This window comes from Pongo pygmaeus, chromosome 13 (assembly GCF_028885625.2).
Source record: "Pongo pygmaeus isolate AG05252 chromosome 13, NHGRI_mPonPyg2-v2.0_pri, whole genome shotgun sequence".
NCBI classification, from domain to species: Eukaryota; Metazoa; Chordata; class Mammalia; order Primates; family Hominidae; genus Pongo; species Pongo pygmaeus.
The window spans coordinates 104715781-104730907 of NC_072386.2; the positions used below are offsets into that span (position 1 = coordinate 104715781).

The 15127-nt window shown below is 50.2% G+C and overlaps 1 protein-coding gene across 7 annotated transcripts in view; it reads left to right on the forward strand.

Annotated features, from left to right (window-relative positions):
* COL27A1 (collagen type XXVII alpha 1 chain) overlaps positions 1-15127 on the forward strand; it is a 160070-nt gene that overhangs the window by 35543 nt on the left and 109400 nt on the right. For 6 of the 7 annotated variants that reach the window (XR_010123360.1, XR_010123361.1, XM_063649839.1 and 3 more), the window contains exons 6-7: positions 4722-4775; positions 6278-6331. Coding sequence is in view for 5 of the 7 variants with exons in the window: in XM_063649839.1 (XP_063505909.1) it covers positions 4722-4775; positions 6278-6331 (108 nt within the window). In the remaining 2 variants the exon portion in view is untranslated. The remainder of the gene's footprint in view (positions 1-4721; positions 4776-6277; positions 6332-15127) is intronic. The other variant, XM_063649840.1, reaches the window with a different exon arrangement.

Genomic DNA, 15127 nt, shown 5'->3' on the forward strand with positions numbered 1-15127 from the left:
ATTACATAAGCCCTGCACATTTCTTATTAGGTTTATACTTAGAAATTTTATATTTTTTTGCTGTCCTGAATGGAATATTCTCCCCATTATATTTTCTAGGTAGCTCTCATCTAGTGAAAATAACTATCGATTTTTTTATTTTTTTATTTTTTAATTTAATTTATAACCATCCCCTTACTGAATCACCTTATTAATTCTATTAGTATTTCAGGTGGTTCTCCTGGATTGTATAGATAGGCAGTCACATTATTTGCAGAAAAGAACATATTGCTGTCTCATTTTCCTCAAAGGCTAGTAGTTCTTATTTATTTTTCCTGCCTTATTGCATTGTCCAGAACTTCTGGACCCATGAAAATAGTCGTACTGATAGTGAGAGGCCTAGTGAAAATTCAGAGAAAGTTCTGGGGCTGGAGCCAGATTTGACCCATTCCTATCCCTACCATTGTCTTTTGAGACTCTGTTCACTCATTTGCTCATTTGTGAAACATTTTATGATGACTTCTCTGGGCCAGGCCCTGTGCTGGATACTGAGACCAAAGATGACATATATAGGAGGCTTCCAGCTCAGAATTTCTCAATATTTATTCATTTATTTGTTTGTTTGAGACAGGGTCTTGGTCTGTCATCCAGGCTGGAGTGCAATGGTGCTATCATAGCTCACTGCAGCCTTGACCTCCTGGACTCCAGCAAGTCCTCCCATCCAGCCTCCCAAGTAGCTGGGACTACAGGTGTGCGCCACCACACCCAGCTAAATTTTTTGCTTTTGTAGAGACAGGGGCTCACTTTGTTGCCCAGGCTGGTCTGGAACTCCTGGTCTCAAGTGATCCTCCTTCCTTGGCCTCTTAAAGTGTTGGGATTATAGGCATGAGCCACCATGCCTGGCCAGAATTTCCAAATCTTTTGTGATTTATTCCTCCCTTGTCTCACCCCATCTCTGGGCCTCAGCCACCCAAGCCTTCTGTTCTATTTCCCAACCCTACCTGCAGGAAAGGTGTTCACCATAGTTCCCATTCCCGCTATGTTCTTGGCACTTAAGGCTCCCATCTGTTTTCTAGTACCATCTGCCTCTGTTAACTAATCCAGGCAGAGTCTGCCATTTCACATACAGAGAGGGAAAGTGGCTTGCTCAAGGTCACACAGGCTCTATCGTGGTCACACAAGCTCATTGGCTGGAGAGCTGGTCTGGCAACAAGATTCTTGTTTCTATGAAGGTGTAAATGGTTAGTTAGACTTTGTATATAACTTATATTTCTTATTGGAAGATTTGCAGGAGCCTGGCTGGGAAGACATATAGTGTGCTCTATCCCAGAAGTCATACCTTCACCTGTCTAGGGGTACCTTGAGCATCCCTTGAGCTGCTACTTCATCTGGTTCCTCCTTGTCTTTTGCCAGCCTCAACTTAGCTGTAACTCTCTTCAAGGATTTACCTCCGTCTAGGTGGAGTTCTCTCCAACTTCCTCCTGCCCTCCACTTACCACTGGATTGTAGTTTTTCATCTGCAGTATATCAAAATTTAAAGAGTTCAGGCTCTGGAACCAGACTGCAAGAACCTAAATCCCACTTTCTTTTTTTTAATTTTTAATTTTTATTTTAAGTTTCGGGCCATGGGTGCAGGATGTGTAGGTTTGTTACATAGGGAAACGTGTGCCATGGTGGTTTGTTGCACCTGTCAACCTGTCACCTAGGTATTAAGCACAGCATGCTTTAGCTAATTTTCCTAATGCTCTCCCTACCCTACTCCCCTGCCACCGACAGGCCCCAGTGTATGTTGTTCATCCCAATGCGTCCATGTGTTCTCATTGTTCAGCTCCCACTTATGAGTGAGAGCAGGCAGTTTTTGGTTTTCTGTTCCTGCATTAGTTTGCTTAGGATAATGGCTTCTTCATCCATGTCCCTGCAAAGGACATGATCTCATTCCTTTTTATGGCTGCATAGTATTCCATGATGTATATGTACCACATTTTCTTTATCCAGTCTATCATTGATGGGCATTTAGGTAGATTCCATGTCTTTGCTATTGTAAATAGTGCTGCAATGAATATACAAGTGCATGTATCTTTGTAATAGAATGACTAAATCCCACTTTCTAATTGTATGACCTTGGACAAGTGACTTATTCCTGCTGTGTCTTAGCTTCCTCTTCTGTAAGAGGGGGATAGTGATCATTGCCAACTTATGGATTTGGAGGATTAAATGAGTTAATATGTGTCCAGGGATTAGAAGAGCACACAGTAAATATTAATGCTTATCATCATCACTGGTCTCTGTGGTTTTTCCGTCATGGACATGCATGTGTCTGTTCCCCACCATGGCATTCCCTGTTTTCTGTTCATCTTGAGATTTGGCTTGTAGCATCTGTACTTGTAGGTATCATACTCGGGCAGGCATTGCATCTCGAGTACTGTGCTGGCTGCTGAGAATGCAGAGAGAAATCCATAAATAACTAAAATGCCCGGGTAAGGACCGTGGGCAAGGGAACAAGTCATCATTTTGGGTCTCAGTTTCCTTTTTTTGTAAGATGAGAGAATAGGATACCTGAAGGCCCAGCCCTGAAAGCTTGTTAAGCCCAGCTCCTCTATCAGCTGCAGATCGAGGTGGGCACAGGCTGGCTGAGAAAGAGCTGCTGTCCTTTTTTGGCCATTGGAATCCTTGGTAGCCCTAGGCCTGGCCTTGTACCATGGACATAAAAGGCATTGAGCTGGGCTTCTGAACAGCCCAGGGTGGGAGGGTGTCCAGGAGGAGCAGCTGCGGCGCAAGGTGAATCCCAGAGGTGAGGTTCTGCAGAAGATATGACCTGGAGGGGCCCAGATGGACAGAGTTGGAGTTCTGAGGACCTTCAGCCTGGGGTAGCTGGGGGGATGGGGAGTGTGAGAGAAGCACCCAGGCCTCCCATTTGCAAATGGGGCTTTGAAGCCAGACCTAGTCTGGGGACGGACTCAGCCTTTGTCTCTTCCCTGCCAGGGAAGGCCAGCCCAGGCTGGGAATTGGCCTTCTCTGAACCCACCTTTGTCCTTCCTTGGAACAAATGGGTGCTTTGAGGACTAAAGGAGATGGTGCACAGAGTGGGGCTAGCTCAGTGTCTGTGCATAGTAGGTGAGCAGCGAAAGCTCATTCCTTTCCCTTCTAGAGGCACTTTCTAGTTCAGAATGCAGTGATGTCTGGTGGAGGGTGACCGAGTCAGGATTTGGAAACTCTGAGTTCTAACGAAGAAAAGAACTGAGTGGGAATTAATTAAAGTTGCCCAAACCACCCCTCCCATGTGTCACGACCATTATCCCCCTGGCTCCTTGCCTGGAAACCTGGGAAGCTGGCGTGTGTTTGTGTGTGTGTGTGCACATGTATGTGTGTGCGCATGTGTGGTCCCCACTTTAAAGGTGAGGGAGCTGAGCTCGGGAAGTTGCAGTGACTTGCCTGAGGTTCCACTGTGAGTCTGGCAGGTCCAGGACTTCTGACTCTGGGCCCAGCTGAGGCAGGGAGGGGAGAGGGCTGAGGGTGGGATAGGAATGGGGACAAAAATTAAGAGCTCTTAGAAGGTGACACAGGGTGGACTGACTTTCCACAGGGCTGTTTCCTGAGTCATCTGATCAGGTTTGGCTAAAGGAGAGGAGCCACAGCCAGAAGCACCCCATGAGAGACACGGCTAGTGAACCTGTGGGCCCTTTTCCTGAGCCCAGTGCTCTCAGGAGCCAGGATCTGAGCGACAGGGACTGTCCTCTATGCTAGGCACAAAGAGTGCTTGCCTCTGACTGGGGACTCACTGCTTGTCAGTTTCTCCTCAAGTTACTGCCTATTCTAACTCAGCAGGAGCCAGGGCAGCCCAGAACGCAGGTCTGGGAGTCACCAGTCAGGGTTATAATCTCAGCTCTGCCAATGCCTCGTCTTGAGGCCCTAGACAGTCCCTTTCCTTCTCCTAGCCTCAGTTTTCCCAAATATATTATGAGAGGAATAATGCCTCCTTTGCCTCACTAGATTGTAGGAATCTAGTGAGGTGAGGGATAGTGCCAACTGTGAAGGGCCGTACACACCTGTAAGTGGCTGTTCGTGCATTGAACCTCATGTACAGACCCATGAGATGGATATCAACATTCTGGAAAATCAAAAAGTATTGACATGCCTCTTGGACATGTCTCTCAGGAACCCCTGAGAGCCCCAGGGGAACAAGCCAGGAGACAGTCCTGGCCACGTGCACGGGCAGAGACTGGTCACCTGGAGGATGGACGCAGAGCTCTACAAGTAGGATGTGGAGGATGCATTCCAGCTGTGAACTGAAGAATGTTTGTGGTTTGGCTAATGATGATTGGAGAAAGGGTTTCTAGGTGTGGGTGGCTGCCTGAGCAACAGCCTGGTTGCAGGACGGTGTGGGACATGGCTGGGGCGTGGGCTGTGGTTTGAGGATAGAGCAGAGGGACCCTCTCTGTGGGTTTGGCTGCTGAAAGGAGAGCAGAGTCTAGATAGGGTGCCTGGGACTGGCTGGATTACAGAAGACTTGGGCTAGCAGAAGGAGGAATTTGGACTTTGTCAGCGTGCAGTCAGGGGAAGCTGTGGAAGGTGTTAGAGCAGAGGAGTAGTGGAGTTGGAGAAGACCCTCTGGAGGTGTGTGAGCGGGAGGATGGATGGGAAGGTGTTTGAGCAAGGGAGCAGGGCTTTGAGCAGAGTTTGTGGGGAGACAGACATCCTCTCCAGATGACTTGGTGGCCAAAGTGGAATTGTTTTTGTTTCAGGGACAGAAAGGGGACCCAGGGCTCTCACCAGGAAAGGCCCACGATGGGGCAAAGGTAGGTTTCCAGGGACCCCAGTTCTCAGGGAAGAGGGGAGTGGATGATAGTGAAATTGCCACACTTTGCAGCTAGCCGTCCTGGCAGAGGCCATGCATGGCAAAGGCAGGGAGGTGGGAACATCTAGAAGGGTTAGGGTATGGTTTGGTTTTTTCCTTGAAGTCCTTTAGCCTTTCCCAACACCAAACCCACCCAAGGTTATTCCCAGCCACCTTCTTTCCAGAGTGCAACCAACAAAACTGACAAAAGATTTCTCCTATGGGCACACCCTTGGTGAATGTCCTTTTGCCTAATGTCCTGCATGGCTTTCTGTGGGGCCTGTTAGGTGACTGTAGGCATCCAGAAGTTTCTTGGTAGCACATGGCCAGGAAGCTTCCAATAGACACTCAAAGCCTTTGCTGAGGTTAACTCCAGCAGATGGGTCTGTGGATTTCTAGGAGGCTAGAGATTCAGGGCTCCCTAACTCTGAAGGGCTATGAAACCAAGTTTGCCTGCAGAAGGAAAAACACTTTGGCTAAAGGCCTTCATCCGTCTCTGAAGCATCCACCCCATAAACTGAGCAAGGGACTTGGAGAGAGTGCGGGACAGATGGGAAGAGGGGAGCCCAGAACTCCAAATGAGATTGTCTAGTGTGTCAGTCTTCCAGGCACACACACCCTGGAAGCAATGCCCAGGTCTGCCTGACTTCCTTCTGGACACAGCCCCAGAGCCATCCTGATGGATTGAACTCTGCTTCTCAGCCCAGCCTCCTGTGCTTAAAGACACCTAGAGCTGGCTGCTTTCTTTGATTTCCCCAAGACACGAGTGGCTTATTGCTTCACATCCTCACTGCTAGGTGTTTGCACTTAGCACATATTTACTGGGTGACCCAGGGTCCCAGGAGAGTGTTCCCATATACTACCACTTGACCCCCATCATAACCCCATGAGCCAAGACAGATGGGCCCAGCTTACAGTTGAGAAAATGGAGGCCTAGGCAGGGGTGGCTTGCTGGAGGTCATGCAGCTGATAAGTGGCAAAATGAGATCGGCACCCAGGAGCCCAGGCTTCTCTCCTGCTCCTGTGTGGCCTGTTCTCAGGTCTTGGGGTGGTGGCAGAAATGCCCCCTGCTTGGCCAGCGGCATGCCCAGCAATGGAAGGTGTCTCAGGACTGCAGGGAGAGATGGCTGATTGATATGGGACTGATAAGGCACGTGTCCTCTGGAGCATAGTTTTCAAACATGGTTTTAGTATTGGAACCCATTCTTCAAGTGGTGTCTTCTGCTGAAGCCCAGTATGTAAAATAGATCAGATGGAGCCGCTGAGTCGAGTGGGGAGGGGGCTGGGTACACCACCCACTCTTCTTGCTGGGCAGCCCCTGAGTCTCCTCTGAGGCCTCTACTTCTCTATGAATCTCATTTGGAAACAACCAGCCATTGGAATTTACCATTCCAATTTGTAGAGTGTAGCAGAGTGTCTCTGCTCCCGTTTTCCTGCCTCATCCACCTTGTCTGTGTCTTCCAGGGCGACATGGGCTTGCCTGGGCTCTCTGGGAATCCAGGACCTCCGGGACGAAAGGTACTGTTTGGTTTTGATGCTTTGCCTTGTGCGGTGGGCCTCCTAGCAAGCCAGGTCTTCAGGCAGAAGAGCTGTGGGCCCACCTGCCTCTCCCCAGCCCCAGCCCAGCTCCCCTGGGCACAGGGCACATGGGCGAGAGGTGAGAGAGCTTTCCAAGGGTTGTGCCTGTTGGGGACAGGGAATACCTTGGCTTGCAGTGGGTGCCTCCCACCATGGTTAATGAGGTAGCATAGGAAGTATCCTTGGTTTGCTGTCCTTCCTTTTGGGGGCCCAGCTGCTCCCAGGGAGGCCACCTTCAAGAAAACTTGTGGTGATGGAGTACCCTGTGCTGGCCCTGGCTCCACTACCCACTGGCTGAGTGGTCTTGGGCCTGCAAGTCCTGTCTCTGCCCCTCAGCCTCCTCCTACATGAGATGGAGACAATGATCCCCATCTCTGACCCTGCACAGTCTGGGGCTGTGTGACCAGGAGCAAGGCCTGGAGCAGAGAAGTTGAGGGAGTGGACCCTGGGGTCAGTTGGACCTGGGTCCTACTCCCACTTCTGCCATTTCCTGGCTGGGTGACCTTGGGCAAGTCAATGAGCTCTCAGAGTCTAATATGTGGCCCTCGCTGATGCTCTGCAGGGGAAGGGGAATGATCTGGAGAGGCAGTGCGTTCTCGCTACCTTTCTGGCTGTTGTTATGTCGTGCCCATCCCATCCCCATTTCAGCCATGCTGGGGGAGTTACCTGTCCAAACGCCTGTGCGAGGAAAAGACTGGCATTTCCTGGATAGTGGGTCTGTAACTTACAGTCCCCCGGGATTTTTGTGACTCCTCCAGCCTGTGTCTCCCTTCCTTCAAGACTCTACTCTAGTTGTGCCTACTCCAGGGAGTCCTCCTGGAGCACCCAGCTTCAGGCCATGAGGCTCCTGTCTGCTCAAGAACACTTAAGCTGTCTTGGCTTAGTAATTTTGAGCCACCAGGCATGCCTCACCAACCAGGGTGTGCAAATCTCGTTTATTGCTCTTCCTACTGAGCCTAGCATGAAGCCTGTGCATAGCAGGTGTTCAGGAAATGGGGGAAAGCAATGCAGACTAAGGATCGATTGCTTTTTCCAAGAAAATCCCCGACTGCTGATGGATTGTCTGGTGAATCCATCGACCTACCACTGTGTCTTAAGCTTCTGCCCTGGCTCCCAGCTATGGCCACAGCTGAACTGTCTCTAGGCCATCTGGCTCTCATCTGGACAGCTGGGGTGTCTCCCAGCTCCATCCTGTTCTTGCCTTGAGAGCCCCATGACACAGGGGGCCTTGCAGGACCTCGTTCCCCCATTCCCTTCTCCATGGCCACAGCAGGCCATACCTTCAACCTGAGAGGCCCGCCCCAGAAGCAGTGGCTGTTTGTGAGCTGGGAAACATGGTCTTTTCTGGCTCAGAGAACACAGAGGGACTTGCGCTCCCCACTTACTTCCTCTCTGGGCTCTAGCGCTTTCTGATGGATGAGGTGTGAGTGGAAAAGTCTCCTTCCGGTCCCAGCTCATAAAGCAGCCTCGGGTGGTCTTGTTCTGCGTGGGGGTGGCAGCCTAGCAGAGGTGGCAGGAGATGGGGAAACCAGACCGGAACCAGCTCCTCCCTGGGGTGCCAGGGCTCCTTGCATTAAGCAGATGTCCGGGGAGGCCAAGGACCCCCAACCAAGAGGAGCCAGCTCACCTGAGCAGGGAGAGGCAGCTTCTCTAAGTTAAGGAAAAGCCACTAAGCAGCTGGAAAACTATTTGGCAAAGCCAATTGCTCTGAGTTCCCCTCTGGCCCTGGCCTAGACACACACAGAAGAGTTTGGTCTGTGGCAGGCTGGCGTCACCCACTCACAGAGGGTGCTGGGTGAAGCATCGGGGAGCTGAGGTCCCAAGGCAGAGACCCCTGACCAGTGGTGGGGATCAGAGAAGAGAACCACTGCCATGGGCAATGTGTCTGGGGCCACCATTGTAGATGGTCTCTCCTATCACACACGTCTTTGGTGACAACAGCAGCCACTTGGCTCTGATCTAGTAGTGTGGCTTTTCTGTATTATTTCTTGTGGGAAGCCTTGAGGGAAGAAGGGAGGTGAGTGGATAAGAGGTGAGGTCAGCTTCCTCTTCGTGCTCACCAGCACATTGAATTTTTGTCGTTCTGAGGCAACACGGATAATCCTATTTATTCATTTATTTAACAAGAATTATTGAATGCCTATAATGTGCCAGCCACTGAGCTGAATGGACAAAAATCCCTGCCCCGCAAGGCCTGCATCCTTGTGGCAGGGTGGGGAGACAGATGATACAAAGAAAAACAGTAAAAATAAAAGGTACACTATAAGACAGAAAGGGCTATGGAGAAAAATTAGCAAGAGAAAGGGAGTTTTGGTTGGAGGGTGCAGTCTACAGCAGTGGCTCCCAGCTGGGGAGCTCAGGCCCCATCGTGGTGATTCTGGCTCTGGTGGTCTGAGTGGGACTCAGGCATCAGTAGCTCTAAAAGGCCTCCAGGTGGTTCCCACGCGCAGCCAAGAATGAGAGGCACCAATTTAATGAAAATACCTTCCATGGGTTTCTAAGCTGTAGGGCTAGGATTCAAACCCAGGTCTTCTGACCCTCAGGCCCTTTCTGTCACCACAAGGCTGATTGAAACAGTTTCTCAAACAAGACAGTGCCCATCCAGTAAAAAAGAGGCTGCCTACCCGAGAAGGTTTGTTTCTCTGCCACCGCCTGAGATGCTTGTGGAAGGACTTTGCTGGGCCAGTTCCCAAGGTAGGGAAGACACGCAAACCAGGTCAGATAGACCTGGATGGAATCCCCGCTCTGTCCCTCTCCTGCTGTGTGAGCTTGGGCAAGTTGCCTCACCTTGCTGGGCCCCAGCTGTCTCATGAGATGGTTGGGAGGATTAAATGAGATGTAATATCCCTGCACTCAGCACAGGGCTGGCACACGGCTGGCACTTTGTATGTATTTGTGCAATGAATAAATAATGATCATGATGATCATGAAGAGAAGCATCTGAAGAAGGTCTTGCCCATCTGGTAGCGCTAGTCATTTTGCTAATTTCCAGCTAACCACCCTCCACTAGCCAAGAAGGCTGCCAAAACTCCATTTGCACCTCCCATGCTTTCTGTCATCTAACCCTCCTGTTTTCTCTCCTGTAGACCAGTGGTTCTCAACTTGGGGTGATTTTGCCCCCCAGGGAACAGTTGGCAATGTCTGGAGATATTTTTGGCCATTACCTACCACTGGGAGGGAGGTCCTACTAGCTTCTAATGAGTAGGAGCCAGAGATACTGCTAAACACCCCGCAATGCACGAGATAGCCCTTCCCTCCCATACACATACAAGATGTGTCCAGCCCACAAAGTCAAGGTTGAGAAACCTTGCTGTATAGAAACCCTGGCCCCATCCAATCCCACATACCCTGGGCCTTCCTGCCTCCCTGTGTCTGCTTCTGCTGTGCCCTCCCCAGGCATGCCCTCTCCTCCACACTCATCCTCATGTGCCTGCCCCTTGGCTCTGTTCTTAGAGAAGAATAGCATCTTCTTCAAGAGGACTCCCCAGCACCTCCAGGCAGAAGTCACGCCTCCCTTCTCTGACCATTTGGCCTCCCTTCTCAGCCTCTTTGGGCTAGTGGGCAACCCACTAGTGTCAACACATTGCTTAGACTGGACAGTGGACAGTACCCAACCCGTTCATCTTTGTTTCTCATGTGGGGCTTAGCGCAGTGCTGACCACATTCAACTCCCTCGCTCCTCACCTCTGGCAAGCCTCACGAATTGATCTTTCTGGCCAAGTCCTGACACAGCCCCTGAATCTTTCTTACCATACTGCCCCAGATAGACATGATGCATGGAACAAAACTGCTACTCAAATCAAAACCTGACTTGCTTCTCTCCAGCCTGACTTCCCCCTAGCTCCCTCCTGTTGCCCCCACCCTGCCCCCCTAGCAGGAATGCTGCTTGAGTTGGCCATTATCCGTGGAAACTATAATAAAATGGGAGAGCATGGAGGTCATCTGGAAGTGTGTCTGGGGAAATGTGATTGAGGCTGCCTGAGATGATTTCCCACCTTTCTGCCGAACTCCCGGTTCTGCCTGAGTGTGGCACCCCCAATTCCGTAGAGTTCCTCCCGAGAAACTTCTCCAGGCTCCCCTGCTTCTGCAGCCCATACCCACTGGCATCCCTCCTATCCCATCCTATGTCTCCTGTCCAAGTCCTGCTCCTCCCCCAAGCCTCAGTTTACAATGTCACTTCCTCTGGCTGGGTGCAGCTACATTCTTCTAGCACTCTCCTTCATTCCACTTAATATGCATTTAATGCCCACATCCCCTTGTAGAAGGTAGAGTTTTTTCTGTTCATTGGTGTATCTCTAGTGCCTAACACAGGGTCTTGGTCATTGCTGGGGCTCAACAGACATTTGTTTGATGAATGAATAACTGGATGAATGAATGAGCCATGCAGAAAATATACCTTCCTGCCTGGAGCTGTCTCAGGCATCCACGGAGCAGAGTTTGGTGTCAGACACCTGGCTGTGCCACGATGGACTGTGCTTTTAGACTAGCCACAGACTTCGGAATCCTACAATTTCTGAGCCCACAAGACACTTGGAGAGGCTAGCTGGGGAAGCTGAGGCCCAGAGAGGCACCTTGTCCAGCATCACATAATAAGACCCTCTACTCTAGGCATGTGTTTCTCACTCTTTGATTCTTTCTGTCCTGCTGATGGCCCAGTCTGGGGTGTGGGCTGCCCAGGAGGTAGCGAAGTTCAGCAGAGATTAATGGAGAGCTAAGCAAGCTTGGTGAGTTTCATGTCAACTACAAGGGGAGCTGAGGCCTCGCACAGGCGGAGGTGGAGCCTGGGTGGACAGCCGATGTCTGAGTACATATTGGTCCCTAGGACCCCCAGGCAAGGACGGGACCCCTCCCCTCCCTGCCCAAAGCCCAAAAAGCAGCCCAGCCAGACGGGGAGACGGTCTGTAGCAACAGTGAGGTGATGTCTGGTTTCTCCTTGCGCATTGTAAGCAATGATTAATCTGGCTCCCAAACCAAAATATAGACCGAGTTCTATTATAAACACAGGTCCTGTGGAGACCCGCCTGCTGGGCAGCCAGAGGCCCCTTGCAGACACCACGGTCCCTGGAGCTCCCCGAAACATTCCCTCTCCCTTAGTGCCAGTCAGGCACCGATCACAAACTGGAAAGTCACTGCCCATGGGCCCACCTTGCGGTCAGCACCCGCCCCATAATTGGCGGGGCGCTGCACAAGATAATGGTTTAGATTCTTGCAGGTCTGGGGCCCTGTCATTTGAAGCTATTTGCTGGCCCCAGCTTGGTAAACATTGTTAAGATGCTTCCAGGGAGCATAAGCACCTCCTGCCGCCTACCTCCCGCCTTGGCTATGTTCGCTCTGCTGCTACTGGCCATCCAGGAGAAACTGGGGTGTTCATGGCAATGTTCAAGGCCCTTCAGGGTCCCTTGATCAAGAGATACCTAGAAATTGTATATCCCAATGGGTGTGGAATCCCAGGGAAAAGTACTGGCTTGGTCATAACTTGCTAGGTAACTTTGGACAAGTCCCTTTCCCTCTCTGAGCTTCAGTTTCTCAGTCCGTCCAATGAGAAAGGAGATTGTCAAACTAATGGTTTGGGGACCTTTCAGCTCAGTTATTCCAGGGTTTCATGACTGACCTCTGCCTGAATAATGCTGCAATGATGTGAAGCTTTCATCCCAGGGAGGCACATCTATAAGGGGATCTCTCCTTGAGTGGCTTTGTGGCTCTTCTAGGCAGGTCTTAGGCCTCAATGAGCACGTTTCATCCCATGCTTTTTGATGGCTAAGGACGCGATATTGGAGTCACAGGCCAGGTGCTGCCCCTAGAAAGCTGTGTGGCCTCAGCAAAGTCTCTTTACCTCTCTGAACATCAGTTTCCTCAACTGGCAAATGTGTATGGTAATTTCTGCCTCCTAGGAGTGATAGCAAGGAGTCCATGAACTGATATATGAAGGCTTCAGTGCTGAGCCAGGCATAGGGCCTGCCACCATGCATGGCCGTGATGATCATTCACTTCCATTTAGCTGCATCCTGAGTAAAAGGGTTTACTTGAAATCTTCTCCTGGGATTTCACTGGAGAAATGCCTCTGCTTCCTTTGTGGGGAGGTATGGGGGCTGAAGAATTGGTTTTCAGCAGGGTTCTTGTGGCTGCAGATGAAGCCGCAGGAGCTGGTGATGGCCAAGGGCCCCCTGGACCCCACATTATGGTTCTCTTGGGGTTCTTGCCCTGTTACTCCATTGGATCTTTGCAGGCAGGTAGAATATGGCAGAGTGAGCTTCAGAGAGGATAATTACCCATAGTCACATAACCAAGAGTGCAAGCCTCCATTCAGCTCTTCACTGGGAAAAAGTTTCACTTGTTCTTCCTAATCTGCAAGCTCCAGGTGGAAAAATGATGATCACGGCTGTTAGTTACATCATGTCGCGCTACCTCCCTGCTCAAAGTGCTTCTGTGGTTTTGCATCATATCACCGCCAGCATGCTCTGACTTCCTGCTTCTCTGACCACCCCCATCCTTCACCCTCTCACCCACTCTATTCCAGTCATACAGGCCTTCCTGTGTTCCCTCCAAGCCACTTGAGGGCATCCTTGCCTCAGGGCCTTTGCACTTGCTGTTCCCTCTGCCTGCACTGCCTTTCTGCATGGAGCCAGCCCTGTGTTCATCCCATTCATCTCCTTAGAGCAGCCTTCCTTGATCCCACCCTCTCTTCACCATCCCTCCCCAATGCCGTGTTCTCTGTCCGTAACTTTACTTCCTTTTCTTCACAGCACTGATCACTACTAGACATTTTCTCTCTGTTTCTGAAAAGATTTTATTTTAATTGTGGTTAAAACGCATATAACATAAAATTACCATCTTAACCAATTTTAAGTGTACAGTTCGATAGCATTAGGTACATTCACATTGTTGTGCAATCAATATCCAGAAATGTTTCATCTTGCAAAACTGAAACTGTACCCATTAAGCAACTCCCCATTCCTCTCTCCTTGCAGCCCAGATGTTATTTTTATGTTTGCTTTGTTCTTATACCTCCTTAATTAGAATGTAAACTCCTTTAGGGCAAAGGATGTTGTCTGTCTCATTCTTCCTGTGCCTAGAACGGCGCTGGAGCATGAAAACTTGGTAAATGTTTATCAAATGCATGAATGAAAAATGAAGATTATGATAATAGCAGCTAACCTTTACAGCGCCCTTGAATCCAATGCCAAATACTGTGCTTTACACACTTTCTATCCTGCCATCCCTGCTCCAACTTTATAGCCCCATATTTTAATTGAGGAAAATGAGATTCTCAGAGGTGAAGTCATTGGCTTTGGGTCACCCAGCCAGCCAGTTAGTACAGCAGCACTGGAATCCTGATGGGTCTGAAACAAGAGGTTGTATGCCCCAGTTTGCCCACTGGGGAAAAGAGTACACGCCCCAGCTAGAAGAATCTCACCCAACCTTGTTGCATCAATCTCCATAGGCCCCTGGATCTGAGATACAATCATGTCACTGAGGGCTCTTGAGACATGAATAGGTGCAGAAAGAATGCTTGTAAACTCTCCAGACCTCTTAGATCAAATTGACTCTGCTGTTTATAATAAAGAGTCCCCACTTCCTGGGGGCTGATGGGGGGTGTTGAGTGCATATGCCTGTGTGTGTCTGTGTATGTGCATGGAGCTGTACATGTCTGGGGATGTTTGCAAGATTCCCAGTGTGTTCCCAGATGTCAGAAGAATCTGGTAGTGAGTGCCTGTGGCTTGTTAGCAATGGGACTCAGAGCAGGCGTCTTCAGTTCTGTGAGACTCAGTGTTTTCCTCTGTAAAATGGAGATGATAGTCGCCCCCGACTCCAGCTCATCTGACTGTTGGAAGGAGTAGATGAAGTCATCTATTATGCATGTAGTGCTGGGTAAATGGCAGCGCATAGAGAGGGTCTACAGGTTTGAGCGTGCATGCGCGCGTGTGTGTATTCTAGTCTTGTGTGTGTAATTTAGACTCTGGAGGAGTCTTCAAATTCTAGGGTTCTAAAACATCATGGCTGAAGGGGACTCAGAGTTCCAACTCCCTTATCTGAAGTTCAGAGGAGGGTAGTAACCCACCCAAAGTTGCATAATAAGTTAGGGACAGCATCTAAAGCAAGCCCAGAGCTCCCTGCGTAAGAGGGTCTGACATGGATGAGTGTGGCTACCCTGTGTACAATGGAAGCTCCCCATCTGATGGAAGCTTGAAGTCTGAGGTTTCCTTTGGAGACCTCCTTACTCTTATGAAATGGCTCAGGTGATTATACCTGGTGCCGCCTGAAAGCACACACTCAGCTTGGTTCTCTCGACCCAGAGGCCTGGCCTGGACATGCCTTTTGACCATCAGGACAGAGGGTCAAGGTTGGTACTGGGGCATTGCCAGAGTCCTTCTCATCAGTATCTGGGTGGCCTATTCCTCCCTGGAACAGGAGCTGGGGCCGGTGGGAAAAGGGAACAACTATTTGGGTTAATATATGTGGTCAAGGCGTGTGATGGGGGCTTTATGAGAAGGGGCAGGTCTTGACGGGGGAGGGAATCCCAGCATCCCGTGTGGCGTGGTGGCTCAGCACATTCCAGACCTCGAGTCCTACTCAGTCTACTCCTCCATTGACAAATCCTCGCCCTGAGAGATGGTCTCACCTTCTCTCTTGATTCAGAAGGAATGATTGCCATACACCGTCTCTTGGTCAGAGTTGCTGTGTCCCAGTTCAGCTCACCTACTCTGCCAGAGCAGTGAATGACCCCCATGATGTCCT